The 12,160-nt window shown below is 47.7% G+C and overlaps 1 protein-coding gene across 6 annotated transcripts in view; it reads right to left on the bottom strand.

Moving 5' to 3' along the window:
- SAXO5 (stabilizer of axonemal microtubules 5) overlaps positions 1–4,607 on the bottom strand; it is a 6,661-nt gene extending 2,054 nt beyond the window's left edge. For all 6 annotated transcript variants that reach the window (XM_070464770.1, XM_070464772.1, XM_020870363.2 and 3 more), the window contains exons 1-6: positions 4,501–4,607; positions 2,289–2,877; positions 813–919; positions 612–712; positions 229–341; positions 37–146 (exon numbers count right to left, since the gene is read on the bottom strand). In XM_070464770.1, the coding sequence (XP_070320871.1) occupies positions 37–146; positions 229–341; positions 612–712; positions 813–919; positions 2,289–2,877; positions 4,501–4,515 (1,035 nt within the window). In that variant the 5' untranslated portion in view covers positions 4,516–4,607. The remainder of the gene's footprint in view (positions 1–36; positions 147–228; positions 342–611; positions 713–812; positions 920–2,288; positions 2,878–4,500) is intronic.
- Between the last annotated feature and the right edge of the window lie 7,553 nt (positions 4,608–12,160).

Genomic DNA, 12,160 nt, shown 5'->3' with positions numbered 1-12,160 from the left:
CTGACTCGCCCTGCAGCCTTTCGCCTTCCTGCTGACCTGACGGTAGAAGAATTGTGTGGAGGTGGTGAGGCTCCCCGGACCGGGACACCCGTTTCCTTCCAGGATGTGTGACTCCGGAGTCTGGTCGTGGTGAAGAAGGAAAGGTTCTGCCAGTGGTAGAGTAGGTCCTGAGCAACCCTGGGTGGCTGCTGTGAGAGTGAGGGGGCAGGGCAGGCAGCTGGATCTCACCTGGCTCCCGGGCATAGAAGTGTTCCCTCTTGGTGGTCCTGTCGTGGAAGAGGCCATCCCCAGGACGGATGTTCACACAGTGGATGTGGGCTGAGGCCTGGGCTTTGTCATACCTGCAGGTAAGGGGATGGGAAGCAGCAGGTGGATCCATCTGATCTGGGCCCTTACAACTCCCAGGAAAAGGGAGGGAGGGACAGGTTCCCCAATGGCCAAGCTGTGGGGTGCTAATTGTGAGTGATCTGGCACAATAGTGGGCCTTGCCTGTGGGTGATGGAGACTTCGAGGGCACAGTGTTGACCCTAGAGACTTAGGTGACCCACCCCACATATCGCTGAGAGCCCTTTCACCCTGTCTTGGTAGAAAAGGCCATGGTTCCTTTTTACCTGTCCGGGGGCAGATCCAGAGGCCTGTAGGCTTGTTTCTGCTCCGTGCAGATGGGCCTGTAGCCAGTCTTGAAGTCTCCCAGTTCTATGCTGGAGGATGCCTGTGGGCGGACAGGAGTGCGGAGGGCAAGACCACCCAGCCCCCATCGCTGCTTCTCCTCCTGACCCCCCACCCGCAGCACCAGCCCGGTCTCAATTTACCCTCTTACACGGCAAGGCAGGTGGGCCTGGCAGGGCCTGGAACTGTCTCTGGTAGGAGGTGTTGTCATCCTGTCTCTTGTGTTCCCACTGGAGGGGATTGGGCCCACCTGAGGATGAGCAAGAGGAGAGAGAATGGGATCAATTCGTGGCAGCTTCAGGACCACTGGGATTCTATTCCTCACCTGGGAAGGGCAGGTGGGCAGTCCAGACTAGCTTAGCCAAAGGCCTGTCTGGAAAACATCAAAAATAATAAGTAGGGACTTCCACGGGCTTCCCTGGTGGTTCAGTGGTAGAGAGTCCACCTGCAATGCAGGAGCCGCAGGAGAAGCAGGTTGGATCTCTGGGTTGATCCCCTGAAGAACCACTCCAGTATTCTTGCCTGGAGAATCCCATGGGCAGAGGAGCCTGGCAGGCTACAGTCCATGGGGTCACTCCCAATGCATGGGGCCTGGGTTCATTTGATCTCTGGTCAGGAACTAGACCCCACATGCCACAACAAAGATCAAAGATCCCTCAGGCCAAAACTAAGACCCAGTACAGCCAAACAAATATATATATATACATGTTTTAAATGACAACAAGGGAGTTCCCTGATTGCCTAGTGGTTAGGATTCCAGGTTGTCACTGCTGTGACCCAGGTTCCTCTGAGTCACAGAATTGGAAAAATCATACAAATAACAGCAACCCTTTGTTGCTCACTATCTGGCAGGCATGTCTGCACTCGGGGCTCTTTTGGCTTCACCAGTAACTATAAAACTGGTTGTTGCACCCACTTTGTAGATGAGTAAACTGAGGCTGGAAGAGGTTGCTTTCCTCAGAGTCACACAGCTACTGAGGTGGCAGGGCTGGGTGGTGGAGGTGAAGGACACTTAGCAGATTTGTTTAACCCCAAACCAGCTTCATGACTCTGCCCACAGCAAAGCACCCTGGAGAGCTTCGGGAGATGTGCCCATTCTGTGGATGCAGAAACTGAGGTTCAAGGAGGTTCCAGGGTTTCTCCGCCTCTGTGCTGTTGACATTTGACGTGAAAGTGAAAGTGTTCATCGGTCGGTTGTGTTCCACTTTTTGTGACTCCGTGGACAGTAGCCCGCCAGGCTCCTCTGTCCATAGGGTTTCCAAGGCAAGAATGCTGGGGTGAGTTGCAATTCCCTTCTCTAGGATATCTTTCTGACCCAGGGATCCAACCCGGGTCTCCTGGATTGGCAGGCGGATTCTTAACCAACTGAGCCACCAGGAAAGCCAACATCTGGATAATTCTTTACTGCGGGGAGCTCCCCTATGCGTGGTAAGATGTTTAGTAGTATCCCTGGCCTCCCAACTCCCTGACAGTAGTGTTCTCTCCTTCCCGTTGTAAAGACTGAAAAAGACGATCATCAGACACTGTCGGGTGTCCACTAGGGGCGAGGAGCAGAATCTCAGTTCGCCGCGAGAATGTGTGTCGGTTAAATTGCCTAGGGCGCCGGGGCGCGCACTCACAGAGGCGGCAGGCAGGCTCGCGGGGCTTCAGGCAAAAGTTGTGGAGCGGGAAGAACTCCCGATACGTGGTGGGCGGGATGCGCAGCTTGGCTCGGTCGCCGGACGGCAGCGAGTCGCGGTCGAAGATGAGGCGCGCGCCGCGGGTCTGTTCGCGAGCGCGCTCCGGCGGCTCTTGCCAGCCGTAGTCGGCGCGCGCAGTGGAGAGGCCGGTGCGGGCGCGCGGTTCCGCGTGCACGTGCAGGTGACTGGCTTGCATGGCGAGTGTGCGCTCCCGCGCCAGTTCCCACTCTTGCTCCCTCAACAGCATTGGTGGCGGGGGCTCATAGGCGCAGCGCGTCTCCGACAGGCGCTCCTGGCCCGCCCAGCGCGCATCCTTTTGGAAGAGGGATGCGCAGGGCGGCGGCTGGCACAGCGGCCCACGGGTAGAGCTCGAGTAGGCGGGAAAGTCCCGGTGCGATGTGGACTGCTTGGCGCCCGCGTGCAACCGCGGGTCCTGCCCCAGCGCGAAGTGCGAGGCCTTGAGGAAGTCCAGCCGGGACACTGGGCACGGCAGGAGGGCGCCCGCGGCCATAGCGGGGGGAGGTGCCACCTGCGAGGAGGCGGAGACAGGAATGAGCAGGCCCCACGGTGGGCTCGGGGTTGGACACATCGTAAGTAACAGGTTTAAGGATTTTACTGGCGGTGCAGTGGTCAGGACTCCTTGCTTTCACTTCCAGGGACCAGGATTCAACCCTGATGGGGAACTGAGATCCCGCAAGCCCTGTGGTGCGTCCCTCACCCCCGCCCAAAAGAAATAGGTGTAGCTCCTTTGCCTGCCCGCAGGGAAAGTAAAGATAGAAATAATCACTTATTTGGCATTTAGAGTGTGCCAGGCACGGTTCTAGGCTCCCGGAGAGGACCTAGAGCTCTACCTTTGTGGAGATGGTAACGGAAACATACAATAATGAATAAATGTAATCACATCAATTAAAGAGTAAGTTACAAGGTGATAAGTGCCTTGGGGGGGAAAAGTCACATTGAGTAAAGGATAGGGTTTGGGCTAGAAGCCTTGTTGTTTTAAATAGTCAGGAAAGGCATTCCTCGGTGGTGCAGTGGATAAGAATCCACCTGCCATTGTGGGAAACATGGGTTCGATCCCTGGTCTGGGAACATTCTATATGCTGCAGATCAGTTAAGCCCGTGGGAGCCACAACTACCAAAGCCCACACTCTCGGAGCCCATGCACCACAAGAGAAGCCACCGAACTGAGAAACACGCAGTGAAGAGTGGCCCCCTGCGTGCCACAATTAGAGAAAGCCAGGTACAGCAAGGAGGACCCAGTGCAGTCATAAATAAACAAACAGAAAATTTAAAAAACAGTCAGGGAAGGCATAGCTAAGATGATAGTTGAGCAAAGACCTGGAAAGATGGGCAGTGGGGCATTTGGGTATTGGGGGGGGGTGGTAATAACATTCTGGGCAGAAGAAACAGCAGGTACAAAGGCCCTGCAGCTGCTGCAGAGAGATAGGAAAAGCTGCAGAATTAACCACTGCTTTTGACAGTTTGCTACTGGATCCCACTCCCTTCACTCTCAGTCAGCTGTGAAGACCATGGCCCTCCCCTCCTTCATGCTTGGGAACCCACTTCTGTCTCTTCCAAGTTCTGGCCATTGTCCCATCTCTGCCATACGCCTCTCCCCACTGGTCTTCCTGCCCTCAGCAGTTTTCCTAGGCCCTGACTATTCTTTCTGTCTTCCAGCTGTCTGCATTTTACACACCTCTTACTCATTTCTCTGACCTTTAGCTCCGGACTCTCAACACCCCACTTAGCCTACTGAGACTTTCTGGCTTTTGCTCAGAGCTGAGATGTCTCCCTCACTCGTCTCTGCCCCTCAGAGACCAGATCCAGATCCTTGGATACCACCAACACCCCTGGCTCACTCAGCATTACCTCCTTCAGGAAGCCCTCCCAGACTGCTTCAGCCCACAACTATTGGTTCACATCAATCTCTTCAGAGAACACACATCAAGAATTTTTTAAAAAGTGAAACCACAGTGGTTTTTTTCCCCTGATCATTTCACCACCTAAAATAATTGAAGATCAAGACGCTTTCAAATAGTTTGCAGGAGAATCTGACGACTGAAATGACTAGCCAGGTCACCTTGGAATAATTAACTGGGCTCCTGTGAGCTTCATTTTGTTTCCTGATCAGGGTTGAAGAGAGTGCACCTACCTCGACGTGGGACATGGGAGCTAGTAAGTCTCAGAAGATGCACTTGGCATGGACATGACCCTCGAGACTCCCTCAGTCCCTGGTCTCCCAGAGGATGCTCAGATATTCCATCTGGGGATTCATCCAGGTGTGGTCTGGCCCTGCCCATTGTGACCCAATAAGCTGCCTGGGACGATGCTGTCACAAGGGTCCCCCAGCAACTCTGGGGGCAATCGGAGGGAAATCAGGAGCAAGGACAGAGGATCCTGCCCCTGAGAGCTCAAGGGAGTCTGGGCCGTGACTTGACTTCTCGAAGACTCAGTTTTGTCATCTGGAAAATGGGGCTGGCAATAGCAGCCACTTGAGTGGGGGAGGATTTGATGCCAGAGGCCACCTGAATGCATTGTCACCTTTTCCCCAGGTTTTATTTCTCAGCTTTCTAACACTTTTCTGCACAGGATGGGCCAAACTGTCTGAGTCACCACACCTCTTAATGCCACTCCAGGGCTCACAGACCTTCAGTGTAGCCTTAAAGACATCTGTGCTTCCCACCTTCAGCCCCAAGACCACCAGGAACACACATGTATTTGAACACACATGGCTTGTTACTTGCAGCAGTGGGTACAATGCATGTCATGGATCTCGGCTTTGTCTTCGGTGCTTCCAGGGAAGTTTCAATACGTGGGACTTTGCTATGTGTTGGATGCTTTTACTGGTTGGAAATTGGACTTTCTTTTTATTGATTTATTTATTGGCTGTGTAGCATGGCATATGGGATCTTAGTTCCCAGTTTGTTGTTCAGTCACTCAGTCATGTCTGACTCTTTGTGACCCCATGGACTGCAGCACACCAGGCTTCCCTGTCCTTTACCATCTCCCAGAGTTTGCTCAAACTCATGTCCATTTAGTCAATGGTGCCATCCAACCATCTCATCCTCTGTCACCCCCTTTTCCTCCTGCCCTCAATCTTTCCCAGCATCAGACCAGCAATTAAACCCACGCTCGCTGCATTGGGAGCACAAAGTCTTAACCACTGTACTGCCAGGAAAGTCCTATTGACTTCTTCTCCTTTTTTTTTTAAATGTCTGAACAAATATAAATAATATATTTTAAAAAACCCTCAGAATGGGGTGGGGGATGGGAAATGGATGTTTCATGTGGACAGTTTCAGTTTGGGGAGAAGAAGTAGTTCTGGAGGTGGACGGTGGGGATGGTTGTACTACAGTCTGAGTGCACTTAATGCCACTGAACATGTAAAGATGATTACAATGGTCAGTTTTAAGTATATTTTACCACAACATAAAAAAATTTAAAGGAAAAAGCAATTTCTTAAAAACACATAGATGAAATAAAAATGTAAGGGTGGTGACTCTTTCACGCTGCCCCAGATCATCTACTGAATGACAGCTTCCTTCCTTCCTTTCCTTTTTCTCTTTCTTCCTTCCTCCCTCCCTTCTTTTCTCCACCCCTGCCCCGCCTTAGCCCACACGTGATTGGCATCACCTCACTATCATTTCTTCTAGGGTCTGCAACAATGAACATCTGGTGTATTACTGGGTTTTATGTTGATAATACAGTTCTGTGTGTGTGTGTGTGTGTGTGTGTGTGGTCTGTCATCCCTGTACTTTGAATTCAAGCTCCAGGACTTATATACTGAATGAATTCCTTTTCACTAAATTCAAGCAAAGTGTTGTTTTGTCCACCGAGTTGATGTTCCATCACCTGGTCCCTGTCCCAGGGTCCTGCTGAGGGCTTTGGTCCAGCCGTGTGTGCATGCTCAGTCGCTCAGTTGTGTCTGACTCTGTGCGATCCCTTGGACTGTAGCCCACCTGGCTCCTCTGTCCATGGGATTTCCCAAGCAAGAATACTGGATTGGGTTGCCATTTCCTCCTTCAGTTTATCTTCCTGACTCAGGATCCAACCTGCATCTCCTGCATTGGCAGACGGATTCCTTACAGCTGAGCCACGGGGGAAGCCCATGTTGATTTTCTCTGCCTGCCTGGAAAAGGAGGATGCAGGAGTGGGGAGGTTCTGTATGCTGTCTGGAAGCAAGGGGGAGAAGTAACGCTGTTATGGAGGAACTGAATAATCTTGATCACAAAGTCTAAGGAATGAAGCAACTTGAAAGCGGTGATTGGGAACTTCCCTGGTAGTCCAGTGGTTAAGGGTCTGCCTTCCAAAGCAGGTGACACAGTTTCGATCCCTGGTCAGGGGACTAAGATCCCACATGCTGCAAGACACCTAAGCCTGCATTCCACAATGAAAGATCCTGAATGCAGGATCTAAAACCCAAGGCAACCAAATAAATAATAAAATAGTTTTTTAAAGAAAAAAAAAAGCAGGGATTGGCAAAGACTCAGAGTCATTCAGATTAGCCGGGACACATCTGGTTGCTGTAATGATTTGGACAATATTCATGTTTTGTCTGTGTTCAGACAGCATGATAGAGCGGGCTTGTTTTGTCTTTTTCCACCATGGTCACAGAGTGGCCTTGTCGGATGTAGGCATCCTGTGAAATTATCTGTGTCCAGCAGAACACCAGCGCCCAACTGCGAGTGAGCTCCAGGCCAGCTCCTAGCAACCACAAGGCCAGCCTTGAATGCCAGGCCAGCTCCTGTCGCTTTCCCAAAGGTCAAGCTGAGCCCTAACCAGACGGTGATGGACAGTGGGAGGGCTGGGCCCTGCCCCCCAGGCTCACTGCTGTCTCTTTGGTGCCTACAACAGGGCTTGGTGCACAGTAGGCATCAGAGACATGTAGTGTGCTATTACAAGGACCGTGGGGACAGTACAGCCTCAGGAGAAGGGATCCGGCCACTCCGCAGCCTGAGGTCTCCTCTCCTTTGTAGGCCTTGGGCTTGGCTTCAGTTTTTTTCTGCAGTGTGTGTGTATATGTGTGCGTGTTTAAATATTTATATATTTGGCTGCTCTGGGCCTTAGTTGTAGGATCTTTGATCTTCGCTGAGGCATGTGGGATTTTTTTTTTAGTTGCAGCATGTCGGGGGCTTCCCAGGTGGTGCTAGTGGTAAAGAACCCTCCTGCCGATGCAGGAGGAATAAGAGATGAGGGTTTGATCCCTGGGTCAGGAAGATCCCCTGGAGGAGGGCATGGCAACCCGCTCCAGTATTCTTGCCTGGAGAATCCCATGGACAGAGGAGCCTGACGGGCTACAGTCCATGGAGTCTCAAAGAATTGTACAAGACCGAGTGACTGAGTATGCACACACAGGTTAAGAAGCAACATAGGGACTTCTCTGTTGGTCCAGTGGCTAAAACTCCATGCTGTCAATGAAGGGGGCCCAGGTTCAATTCCTGGTCAGAGAACTAGATCCCACCTGCTGCAACTAAAAATCCCAAATCCTGCAGTGAAGATTGAAGATCCCATGTATTGCAACTAACACCTGGTGCAGCCATATTAAAGAAGGAAAAAAGAAAAAGTAACATACATAGTCATGTTAAATAGTGTTACAAGCTAAAAAGAAAAATAAGGTAGCAAGAAATGTGGGCGGGAAGTGACCAAGGGTATGTGTGTGTGGTCCCACAGGAGAATGACATTTGAATATATCTGAAAAGGGAAGTGTGGGAGGGAGCCAGAGGAGTATCTGGAAGGAGAGCCTTCCAGGCAGAGCCAACAGCACGTGCAAAAGGCCTGAGGCAGGTGTGGGCTGCAACTTCAAGGAACAGGAAAAAGGCAACATGATTGGATATGAGTGAATCAACCTGGATGAGTAATATGTGTCTAAATCAAGAGGAAATGTATTTTTTTTTCTTAATAAAAGGAAACCAGTCAGCATCATTAGTGATGCAAAACAAAACCACAGTGAGATACCACTTCAGAGTCAGCAGGAAATGTGCTCTTGGGTGTCTCCTTACTGGTAAGCCAGCTTATCTTTCCTTGACCCTTATTTATTATTTTAGCCTTGGGAAAAATAGGACAGCAGATGCAATCTTGCAAAGGAGGAATGTATGTCGAGGAATTTCCTGAGTTGACTAAGAAGAGGACAAAGAAAGCTGATGAACTATGAGAAGAGAATGGAGGTGAGAGGATTAGGTGGTATAATGTGTGTACATTAGTCTGCACAGATCCCAAGTTGGCATGACAGTATTTTTGCACATTGGGTTCAACAAAATGTATTATTAAAATGAATAGTCCAAGTGTTGGCAAGAATGTGGAGAAACTGGAACCCTTGTGCATTGTGGCTGGGAATGTAAAATGGGGCAGCCATTGTGGAAAACTAGTGGTTCCTCATCAAGTCAAACATGGGGACTTCCCTGGTAGTCCAGTGGCTAAGACTCTGCATTATCAATGCAGGGGGCCCAAGTTTGATCCTTTGTCAGGGAACTAGATCACATGCTGCAACTAACAGTTTGCGTGCCACAACTAAGACCCAGCACAGCCAAATAAACAAATAAATATTTTTTTTAAAAAGTCAAACATAGTAGAATGGCCCAGCAATTCTGCTCATAGGTAGCAACTGAAAGCAGGGACTAGAACAGGTACATGTACACCATATTCACAGCCGCACTGTTCCCAAGAGTCAAAAGGTGGAAACGAGGCTTCCCTGGAGGTCTAGTGGTTAGGAAACCGCCTGCCAATGCAAAGGACACGAATTCCATCCCTGGTCCAGGAAGATTCCAAAGGGTAGCACCCTCAGAGGCAATGAAGCCTGTGAGCCGCAACTACTGAGCAGCTACAGTTACTAAAGCCCACTCGCCCGAGAACTGGTGCTCTGAAACAGGAGAGACCACTACAGTGAGAAGCCCTCGCACTGCAACTAGAGGGTAGCCCCTGCTTCTTGCAACTAGAGAAAGGCCTCGAGCAGCAACAAAGACCCAGCGTAGCAAAAAACAAACAAAACAAAAGAGATAGAAACAATCCAAGTGTCCATCAACCAATGAGCAGATAAAAATAGGATGTAGCCAGAGCATGGAATATTAATCAGCCACAAAAGGAATTAAGTACTATTGAGACATGCACAATGTGGAGAACTTCGTTTTTTTTTTTTTCATTTATTTTTATTAGTTGGAGGCTAATTACTTTACAATATTGGTTTTTGTCATACATTGACATGAATCAGCCATGGATTTACATGTATTCCCCATCCTGATCCCCCCTCCCACCTTCCTCTCTACCCGATCCCTCTGGGTCTTCCCAGTGCACCAGGCCTGAGCACTTGTCTCATGCACCCAACCTGGGCTGGTGATCTGTTTCACCATAGATAATATACATGTTTCAATGCTGTTCTCTCTAAACATCCCACCCTCGCCTTCTCCCACAGAGTCCAAAAGTCTGTTCTGTACATCTGTGTCTCTTTTTGTGGAGAACTTCAAAAACAGGGTGAGTGAAAGAAGCCAGACACAAATGTTCACATATTACATGATTCTGTTTATAAGAAATGTCCAGAATAAGGAAATCAGTAGACACAGACAGCAGATGGTGGTTGCTAGAGACTAGGCAGAGGAGGATTAGTATGACTGCACGAAAGAGTCACAGTTTCTTTTGAGGGTGATGGAAACATTTGAAAACCATCAAGGTGGGATGTCTGTATGACACCTGAGTGTACTAAATGCCACAGAATTGTACATCTTAAAATGGTGAACTTTTTGCTATGTGAGTGAGGGTGAAAGTCGCTCAGTTGTATCTGACTCTTTGCGACCTCACAGACTATACAGTCCATGGAATTCTCCAGACCAGAATACTGGAGAGGGTATCTGTTCCCTTCTCCAGGTATTCTTCCCAACCCAGGGATCGAACCCAGGTCTCCTGCATTGCAGGTGGATTCTTCACCAGCTGAGCCACAAGGGAAGCCCAAGAATACTGGAGTGTGTAGCTTATCCTTTCTCCAGCAGACCTTCCTAACCCAGAAATTGAACCCGGGTCTCCTGAATTGCAGGCAGATTCTTTACCAACTGAGCTCTCAGTTATGTGAATTTCACCTCAATTAAAAAAGAAACAAAGGAGGCTTCAGTGGTGATCCAGCAGTTAAGAATCTGCCTTGCAAAGCAAGGGATGCCGGTTTGATCCCAGGTTCAAGAAGATCCATATGACAAAGGAGCAGCTAAGCCCATGTGACACAGCTGCTGAGCCTGTGCCCCAGAGCCCGCGCTCGGCAACCTGAGAACCCACAGCGGCAAGTAGCCCTCCCAAGCAACAGAGTCGTCCCTGTTATCCACAACTCAAAGCCCATGCAAAGCAGCAAAGACCTAGCGCAGCCAAAAAATAAAACAAATAAAGGAAACAGGCTATGTTACCTCTTTGAAAGGATGTCTTTGATTTTCTTTTTCTCTTTCTTTTTTTCTTTTTTAAATTATGAAAGTATGATAATACATTTACGGGAGATTTGGAAAATATAGAACAAGGTTATTAATACATATAGTTTCAGTATATCTTACAATTATTTTTTAAAGTAGATAAATTAAGATTTTTAGTTGGAGTCCCGATATCAAACTCTCAAAAATCAATAGAATGAATACATAGAGAAGTAAGGATATAGTGGGCTTCCCTTGTGGCTCAGCTGATAGAGAATCTTCCTGCAATGCAGGAGGCTTGGGTTTGATCCCTGGGTTGGGAAGATCCCCTGGAGAAGGGAACAGGTACCCATTCCTGTATTCTGGCCTGGAGAATTCCATGGACTGTTTAGTCCATGGGGTTGCAGAGAGAAGGATATAGTAGACCTGAAAAGGACTATGAACCAATTCAACATAATTAAGATTTATGCAATCTTCACACAACAGTAGGATACAAATTCTATTCAAGTTCCCATAGACTATAAACTAGGAGACTATGGAACATATCCAGGGACATAAAACAAGGTGCAAAAATTTCATGATCTAAAGGTACTGAAATTATACAGAATCTGTTTACTCTCTTATCACTGTGGAATTATGTGAGAAAATCAATATCAAAAGATATTTGAAAATAAATCACATATTTTTAACTGCAATGTGACATTGATCAAGAGAGATCTTTGACTTAGCCATTGAAAGCCTCAGTAAAATTAGAAGACTGAAAAAACACAGGGTGATTGCAGAAAAGAAAGCATTTAAGTGAGAAATTAATATCAAAGATACTTTAAAAACTCCATGTATTTGGAAATTAAATGTCCACTTTTAAATGATGGGTGTATCTAAGAAGCCATAACAAGGAAAATTAGAAAATATTTGTGATAGAATAAAAATGAAAAGAGAATTTACCAAGATTTGTTGCGTGCAGCTGAAACTGCTCAATGCAACTAAATCCAATGTGGAATCTTGAATGAAGTATGAAAATAAATGCACACTAACACAAAATTTTGTGAAATTTGAACAAAATCTGTGTATTAGTTAATAATAGTGTATCACATGTTAATTCCCTGTGCTTTGATTTTTTACAACATAGTATTTCTTTATATTCTCAGAATTGGATTAAAAGTTTCAAGCCTCTTTCAAAAAAAATTTTAAAATCACTAAGATAATAAACTTTCTAGACTTTTAGCATTAATAGTAGATGCCAAAATACATGGAACTATATCAAAGTTTTGAGTGAATATAAAATAGAAATCTAGCATTCTATTCATACTAAGTCAAACAAAACTCAATGTCTGATTTTTTTGACCAGCTAGTCCGTGCAGATGGCACAAAATTCAAAGACTACAAAACAGTACAAAGGTGAACATTTAATCTCTTCCCAGTGATGACTAATGGCTG

Source organism: Odocoileus virginianus, chromosome 3 (genome assembly GCF_023699985.2).
Source record: "Odocoileus virginianus isolate 20LAN1187 ecotype Illinois chromosome 3, Ovbor_1.2, whole genome shotgun sequence".
Classification (NCBI taxonomy): domain Eukaryota; kingdom Metazoa; phylum Chordata; class Mammalia; order Artiodactyla; family Cervidae; genus Odocoileus; species Odocoileus virginianus.
Note: the sequence above shows the minus strand (reverse complement) of the source record. Positions and strands in the feature narration are given on the sequence as shown.